Source organism: Neodiprion lecontei, chromosome 7, assembly GCF_021901455.1.
Source record: "Neodiprion lecontei isolate iyNeoLeco1 chromosome 7, iyNeoLeco1.1, whole genome shotgun sequence".
Classification (NCBI taxonomy): domain Eukaryota; kingdom Metazoa; phylum Arthropoda; class Insecta; order Hymenoptera; family Diprionidae; genus Neodiprion; species Neodiprion lecontei.
Window position 1 is genome coordinate 224,079 of NC_060266.1, and position 7,705 is coordinate 231,783.

A 7,705-nucleotide genomic window follows, 5' to 3' on the forward strand; every position below is an offset into this window, starting at 1 on the left:
TCAGTCAAAAAGAAAACGTTGGCACAAACCGGAAATAATCATCCTTCCATCGTAGGAGAAACATATGCTCGAACAAACAAAATTAGGTACTGTAATCCGGAGCAATTCGCTCTGTGTCTCCAGCCTCCATACTCTGACGTCGTCCTTGCTACTCGTGGCGAATACCTCCGAATAATTGCTGCACAGGTATAAGTAGACCAGTCATCCACGCAGTCTGTGACCCCTGATTTGGCCAAATCGGGATACAGGGCTGTTTTTTTCTGGAAGCCCTTCGAAATAACGTATATTTTATTATTGCCATTTTGCAGTATTCGTTTTTATTTACGAACTTCCTCGCGGATTCAGTTTATTCGAGTTCGTCAATTTGAAACTGTACGTCATTTTGAAGAGATTCCAGAAACAAACAGCCAAGTACCCCAATGTGGTCAAACCAAAGTATTGGATGACTGGTCCAGTATTTAGCAGTGTTGAATGATTACAAAGAATTCAGTGAAGGTGATAAATTTAGTCTCCTAGTTATCTGGACGAATTTTTAAGTTCGTATTTAACTCACTGTGGAAATGCAATGTCGTAGATAGAATTCGTGTGGCAGGTAACAAGCAACCGTATATCAAAGTCCTCCAGTTTTATTTGATATATTTCGCAGAACACCGTACCGACAAATAAATATTCTTGCTTGAAAAGCACCATAGAAGTGACTGTATTCTTCACGTTTGTTTTAGCCAGCTGCAGAGATCGATGTTACAATTTGAGTACAACAAAATGCTGAATATTTCAACGAAATAATCATTTCTTACAGTCAGAATCTGCGCGGTTGTCGGTAATTTTAATTTGGCCTCTCCAAAATTTGGCACTGGTTCGCTTTCCAATATCTTGACCAATTCCACTGTTCCATCTCCTGCTCCAACCACCAGTCTCTCATTGCCAAGCAAGGTCAAACCAGTAATGCCTCCCGCGTACAATATCGCCTCAGTATTTGTTTTTTTTATATTCTTAGGGACTTTTGAGTAGCAGCCAACCATCACTGGGGTTTTCACTGGCTCCATGAACTCCATATTATGATAGAAGTTTAGCCTGAGTGAGAAAGTAAAAAGGTAAGTGCCAAGAACGCATTGTGTTTTTAAATCGCTGACGATCCGCTCCTTCTCATCTTATACCTCGCTCTGATCAGATCCCCCGAAGTTGTTCCACAGTAAGCATTCTCGTCCCTAGGATCGACAACAATGCAGTTGACGGACCTCCGCAATTTTCCTACTTTCACGTTAACTCCGTAGACCTTTCGAGTCTCTCGGTATATTCTCCAGACCTTCAGCGTTCTGTCGCCGCCTGTTATAAAGCACAAGTCGCGTAGGTTCATTCTTGTTATCGTCCATGCGTCACCAGCAATTTCGTTGCTCGCGTACGACCCTGAAATTTGGTGAATGGTTTATTCAGTAGCGACATATCAACAGGGGTTCAGCAAAGTTAATTACCGCACATCGCGTCGCCCTGGCTTATGTCCCAGACAACAACGTTACCGTCGTCTCGTCCCCCCAGACTGATAAGAAAGCCGCTTTCACAGGTGAAGCAGACGTCCTCTACGCGAGCTTTGTGTATTTCGTGGCTTCCCTTTATCGATAAGTCTTTGTAATTCCAGACGATCACCATCGCCTGAAATAATTCACAATTAATTGCCGAGCGTCTGATCTAAGGGTTTGAGCCGCTGTAAATCACACCTTGAAGCCAACGTGATTTATCTGTCCAGACCCAACATAATTTCCACAAGGTGAGACGCAGACTGCGGATATGACGTTTGTGTGACCGGTGAGAAACTTCTGCTTTCCAGAGGCTATATTTTTTATTGTCACCTTGTTGCCCATTGCGTAGATCAGGTGCTCATTGTCAGGGTGAAGCTGAAGGCCCTTTCGGCTCACACCTGTCATTTAAAATATTAAAAATGAGACTATGAAGCGGAGAATTTCTCGGAAGAGGTATTGAGTAAGCGTAGGAAACTACGAACCATCGAAAGCTATTATTCCTTCCAACTCGAGATTCTCCACGTCCATTTTTACCCTTTTAAAAATTACCCCAAAGGCTAGCTTGTTCAGTTAAAATTGTTCACCGCTTAGCATTTGAGCGACATTAGACACTTCTGTCAAATTATTTCTGACTCAGCGTGCATTGAATGGTTACGGGGATTACAATTCCCCTCCCGTTTCCATGGAAACGCGGGACGTCAAGTTTAAATTCAAAGCGAAGCAACCTACCACGTGAACCAAGTGATGCTTCGATGAAGCGAAGTCATGGGATGAACAACAAAATTGTGGTAAAGAGAATGAATTAGAGGGTACGGTAAATTATTAGCTTGGGAATTGAAAGAATTCATATCCAAGATTTCGAATCGTCGCAATTTCATCAAATAGGTAATGTATCCGGGACTCAAGTAGTCTGCATCTGCTTAGGCCGAGCGCTACTAACTTCCGGCCTCCCAAAGGTCCGCCTTTCCTAAGCGCGATCCCCGCGAGTTCGCATCGTTTGTGAATCTATCATAATCGGGATCGTGTAACGTAATTTAATTAACCAGCGCATCACCATGCCTCCTAAATTCGATCCTACCGAAGTTAAGAAAGGTACGTACTCGTTACTTCCGTCCTTGAATCTCCTCAATAAAAATTATGAACCTTAATTTCGAGCTTTTTCACACGTGTCACGTATGTTGCATTATATTTTACTATTCTTACAGTCTACCTTCGATGTGTTGGAGGAGAAGTCGGTGCGACCTCTTCCCTTGCTCCGAAAATCGGTCCTCTCGGTTTGGTGGGTGAAAAACCACGATCAATCTAACCTAACCTATCCGTAATCTACACGGTCGTTTTTTTGTTTTTTTATTAACGCCCCTTACTCTCACAGTCTCCGAAAAAAGTCGGTGACGACATCGCGAAGGCGACCAGCGACTGGAAGGGTCTAAAAATTACAGTGCAGCTGACTATCCAGAACAGGCAGGCGACTATATCCGTTGTGCCGTCAGCAGCGTCACTGATCATAAAGGCACTGAAGGAGCCGCCGAGGGACAGAAAGAAACAGAAGAACATCAAGCACAGTGGTAATCTCTCTATGGACGAAGTCATAAGCATCGCTCGTGTCATGAGGCCCAGATCCATGTCCCGGGAGCTCAGCGGAACCATAAGAGAAATCCTTGGCACCTGCCAGTCTGTTGGCTGCACCGTCGAAGGACGCCCCCCACACGATCTTATAGATGAGATCAATGCTGGGCAGTTGGAAACTCCGGAAGAATAAAATGGTGGGTACAGGGCCCTGCGCTTGCGTCTTAGGTCGTTGCAACGGTGTTTATCTTGCAAGAAGTAAAGATGTCGTTAGTTCAAAAAGAGAATGCTTTGGCGCGATTTCTTTTGTTATTCATCCCTTGCCGGTGCAAATGAAAGCGTGAGCTTAGGGCTCTTGGTAGGGGTTGGCATCCCATCCACCTGATGGGTACCGATCAGAAACATGGCGACACTGTTTCTGGCCGGATTATACTGATCAGGCACTTGTGGCCATTGGGGAGAAAACCCCAACAACAAATCTGGCATATTAAAAACTGAAATATTGTGAACTCGTGCTACGATTGCTTCAAGTTTTTCTTACTTTTATTTTACTATCTGTAGTTTGGGGGTGTGGTAAAAGAAACTTTGAACACACATTACAGCCAGAGTTTGCAATAATGAATTTTAGACTCACCATCAACTCGGATTTTTTTACTGTTTCAGATGATTGAAGGAGGTTAAAATTGAATAAAGAAAATCTTATCAAACAACTTTTTTTTATTCACCCTAATCATATTGTTCTCCAACCTTATTACGTGTTTAATTTCATTGATCCTGCCTATAATATTATTTTTTCCTAAGATCGATCAATATTGTTATTAGAATTTGTAAGAACTCTGTCTTTCAACGAACATTAAAAATCAGTTATTCATCGGATTTGAATAATTCCCGGGCCAAAATGAGTGTGGCCAACTTCGCGTCCTAGTCGTCCATCTCGAATGTCGAACTTGCAATTAGTTCGATTCCTAAACGGCTCGGACTTCACGCAGGTGTCAAAAATTGCGACGACTCCGATTCAACTTCACGGTGTTCGTTTCACGGTGAAGTGACAGTTGCGATCTGATCACTGGATGATCATAAGATTACTATCTGGCCAGCGTTCCAGCTCAGTGGGTTTTTTTTTCTCGTATGTGTTTACGTATTACCTACTATCGTCCCTCAATTTCGGCGACAAACGAACGTCGACATTACGTATGGCAGGAAGAAGCCCGCGCCTCGACAGTTAATTAATTAATCGGCGAATCAACGCGACTTGTCTCTGTGCAATTACGGTTCTTTTAATCGCGAGTATTTTGTCCGAAGCGTGAGTATCGCCGTGGCGCGCAATGTGAAAGTTTCAGGTGAAAGACCGTTGCATGTACCTAATCGGTCGCTTAGTTAATCGTCGAATTATTCGAATGTGAAAAGAAAGAACGAAGAGATGACAAACTCCTCGTTTATCGTCGACCTCAATGAGCCACCGGAGGATCACTGCGGCAAAGACGCCCTCACTGACGTCTTCGGCTGGTTTCTTCAAATCCTGCTCGCCGCTGTCGCCTTCACATGCCTTATCCGTAAGAACACAGAAATCGGCTTGAACCATTTCGCTTAATTAGGTTAGCCTCGTTCCATCCGTTCGTCATTCAATCTTAATCCCTCCCGAGTATTAGCTCTGACCATTAGATATATGTCGGTATGAGCGGCAAATCGACGCGATCGATCTACTCGACAAACGAGTAATTCTATAGGAAAAAAAAGAGAGATAACAAAGTGAATTACTCGAGTGTAACTAAAGACGAGGAGAAAAAAAGAAACACAACTACTGATAGCTATATGCCTGGCGTACGTTGTTGTCGCATTGTAAGAAACATGATATAAAACGGCAATAGAAGAATAAAGAACTGTATAGTTTAATTTACAATGGATGTATTACCCTTCAACAATCGTCGTTTGTAATAGCATGGATTATTTCCCATTTTTTCCATCCAAACATACGGAACCATTGCGAATCTCATCCTCTTCCTCGTTTCTCTTATCTGCAGTGTGCTTGTATTGATGATAATCATCTTAACACGCTTGATTTCTATCAGTCACGCTCATTTACTTCTCTTACATAATATATTGTCTCTAAGCAGAGTCCTGCAGTCTGATCTTCGGCCTTGCGATTGGATTAAAAAGAGAAAAAAATAACCAAATCAATAGATGGAAATTGATCGACGAACGTATCGTATTTATTTTTCAGTTAAAAGATTCTGCGAACCTCGATACGAAAGAAGACCTTGGCTCATCTGGTTCTACGACACGAGCAAGCAGGGTCTCGGTGCCCTTGTCATTCACCTAGCCAATGTCTACCTGGCTAGTAGGTTTCAGGGAGATCCCTGCACGTGGTAAACTTTCTTATCTATCCAACACACTGGTGTAAAATAATTCTCGAATGCTCCGTTATAAAGAAGCCCCGAATTTAAAATTACCTCAATTGCATCCAATTTTAGGTACATCATCAACTTTTTGCTGGACTCTTCCGTTGGGTTACTCATAATTTGGGTCGGTATCAGATTATCGCAATATTTGGCAAGGAGAAAGCAATGGGAGTCCATCAACTTTGGGGAATATGGTAATTCGCAATCGCTGACTCAGTTTTCATTGTGAATTGTCGGTCATCTGTCGTCTCTCACTAGTTACCCTCACCCTCTATCTAGCTTATCATTTGGAGATAGATCGTGCGTACAGTCTGATGAAGAAATTATTGAAATAATCAGTTATGAAACAATGGTTTGAGAATAGTGGAACAGAAGCTCGATCTGAGTTTAATTGAATCCAATTTAATGCATATTGCTCGCGTAACCTCAATCTGTATGTGCAAATTTTTTTATTTCGACACTTCCTCGACTAGACTGTACAAGTGAAAATGTTTTCTTCGTAAAATAAATACGTTTTGAACCTTTGTATCAATCACAGGAAAACCCCCATCCGTCAACGTATGGCTGACTCAATGCGTTTTGTATGTTCTGCTGATGATCATTGTAAAGATTTTCATCACATTGCTGATTCAACTCAATTTTTGGGACCGAGTCAAAGACCTGATTCTGGCACCGATAACGAACGCGCGAGTTGAGGCTGCAGTTGTTATGTTAATAATACCATTTTTCGTTAACGTAAGTTGAGAAATTCACTCTTCTATATTTGGTACAAAAGCACAGTCAATGTCATTTTATTGTCGATCCAGGCGCTGATGTTTTGGGTGACGGATAATTTTCTAATGAGAAAAACGAAACATCTAAGAACAGCCAAGGACCCTTCGTTGCTTCAACGTGTGAAAATACGTTACAGAAAAATACGGAAGGACAAACGTGACGAATCTGAATCCGACATTCTTCTGTCAGCTGACGAGGAACTTCTCGGTGCAAACGACCCATTGCAACGACTTAACATAGCCACGTAGTAGGATTGATTCAGGAAAGAAATTATGTCACTCACAGCATTTTAATCTGTATTTACTCGTCTGTCTAAGAAGGTGGAACAATTTCGTCGTCGTATCAATATTAGATCTTTACAATTTTATTAGTAGCCTAACATTCAACTCAACTTTGAGAAATTACGTTTCTTTAATAATTTTTTTTTCAATTCCTATTCAAACGATACTCAATGACGTAGAATAGGTTTTATTTATTTTTTTTTTTTCGTATTCCAATTTACTTCCTTTTTTGCGAGAGGGACTTGGATAAACTCTTTTATGACAAAAAACATCCAAATCAATAATAATAATTTATTTATTAAAATTTGTGTTAAATTTGCATAAAGCATTATGCGAAACTTGTTACTCGGTGTTCGAAAGTTCGAATCGTATGTTTAAGGCATTTTTATTCGACAAAAATGATAACCAGTGTACATAGGTAGATATTATATATTCGAAATGACTACTGGGTATATTACCTAATATTTATCTATATGTATAAACGCTCTTGCTCTGTGAATTGAAAAGAAAATAAGCTTACAGAATTAGGAAAAATAAGAAAAAAAACAAAAAAAAATATATATTTAAGACAGAAGAAAACAAAACAAAGTAAATTTTTATATCAGCAGGAAGTATCAAGTAGCTTGAATATTTTATTCCGAAACCTGCTCAGCGTACCTCGGAAAGCAAACAAAACGAGAGAGCTACACACACGTAGTATACAGAAGGAGATTAATGGTATATTTTTAAAAGACTGTATTGTACAGCTATAACTTTATATTTTTAATACATGTAATTAGAATAGCGATTTCCTTCATCGAAGCGACTATGTAAAAAAAAAGACAAAGTCTTAAATTTTCTTCCTATATCACAAGTCTTGGTCAGATCGATAGATTTCTACGAATATTTCGTCAATCTACTCAAATTTTTACCTTCGCAGATCATTTGACAATCTCTCGTTTTATCTTTATAAAAAACCCAGTCAAATCCATTTTCTCGTGTTAAGGTATAAAAAAAAAAAAAAAGATTAAACCGTCGAAGCACTTTTAAAACTAAACTTTACAATATTGAATTGCATGTATGTTGTATGTCTGTACGTACATACACACATGTGGCTTAAGGAATTTGCATATCTAATGACAAAGGAGAACGAAAGAAGAAAATAAGAAAACAGTTTGCTTGTAAGATA

The 7,705-nt window shown here is 40.2% G+C and overlaps 3 protein-coding genes across 4 annotated transcripts in view; 2 read left to right on the forward strand and 1 right to left on the reverse strand.

The window, feature by feature from the left end:
* The window catches only part of LOC107223502 (cilia- and flagella-associated protein 52), a 25,593-nt gene extending 22,996 nt beyond the window's left edge, over window positions 1-2,597 (reverse strand). Inside the window, exons 1-7 of one of the 2 annotated variants that reach the window (XM_015663188.2) lie at window positions 2,000-2,120; window positions 1,716-1,915; window positions 1,473-1,650; window positions 1,158-1,407; window positions 798-1,074; window positions 554-726; window positions 30-178 (exon numbers count right to left, since the gene is read on the reverse strand). In XM_015663188.2, coding sequence (XP_015518674.1) covers window positions 30-178; window positions 554-726; window positions 798-1,074; window positions 1,158-1,407; window positions 1,473-1,650; window positions 1,716-1,915; window positions 2,000-2,045 — 1,273 coding nt within the window. In that variant the 5' untranslated portion in view covers window positions 2,046-2,120. Of the gene's footprint in view, window positions 1-29; window positions 179-553; window positions 727-797; window positions 1,075-1,157; window positions 1,408-1,472; window positions 1,651-1,715; window positions 1,916-1,999; window positions 2,121-2,457 lie in introns of those variants that run through there. The other variant, XR_006905423.1, reaches the window with a different exon arrangement.
* Window positions 2,468-3,790, forward strand: LOC107223507 (60S ribosomal protein L12). Its single transcript, XM_015663194.2, has 4 exons — window positions 2,468-2,609; window positions 2,723-2,796; window positions 2,890-3,280; window positions 3,747-3,790. Exons 1-3 carry the CDS (start codon window positions 2,573-2,575, stop codon window positions 3,274-3,276), a joined length of 498 nt encoding a protein of 165 aa, XP_015518680.1. The 5' UTR covers window positions 2,468-2,572; the 3' UTR covers window positions 3,277-3,280; window positions 3,747-3,790.
* Window positions 3,791-4,139: 349 nt separating this feature from the next.
* LOC107223508 (store-operated calcium entry regulator STIMATE) lies at window positions 4,140-7,609 on the forward strand. The gene is made up of 5 exons (XM_015663195.2): window positions 4,140-4,636; window positions 5,305-5,449; window positions 5,555-5,676; window positions 6,021-6,217; window positions 6,289-7,609. The coding sequence occupies exons 1-5, from the start codon at window positions 4,504-4,506 to the stop codon at window positions 6,502-6,504; spliced, it is 813 nt and encodes a 270-aa protein (XP_015518681.1). The 5' UTR covers window positions 4,140-4,503; the 3' UTR covers window positions 6,505-7,609.
* Window positions 7,610-7,705: the final 96 nt, after the last annotated feature.

Coding starts and splice junctions, on each gene's coding strand:
- LOC107223507 (XM_015663194.2), top strand. CDS start 2,573: ATGCCTCCTAAATTCGATCCTACCGAAGTTAAGAAAG. Junction 2,610..2,722: donor TCCTACCGAAGTTAAGAAAG/GTACGTACTCGT, acceptor CTATTCTTACAG/TCTACCTTCGATGTGTTGGA. Junction 2,797..2,889: donor AAATCGGTCCTCTCGGTTTG/GTGGGTGAAAAA, acceptor TTACTCTCACAG/TCTCCGAAAAAAGTCGGTGA.
- LOC107223508 (XM_015663195.2), top strand. CDS start 4,504: ATGACAAACTCCTCGTTTATCGTCGACCTCAATGAGCCACCGGAGGAT. Junction 5,450..5,554: donor CAGGGAGATCCCTGCACGTG/GTAAACTTTCTT, acceptor ATCCAATTTTAG/GTACATCATCAACTTTTTGC. Junction 5,677..6,020: donor CATCAACTTTGGGGAATATG/GTAATTCGCAAT, acceptor TATCAATCACAG/GAAAACCCCCATCCGTCAAC.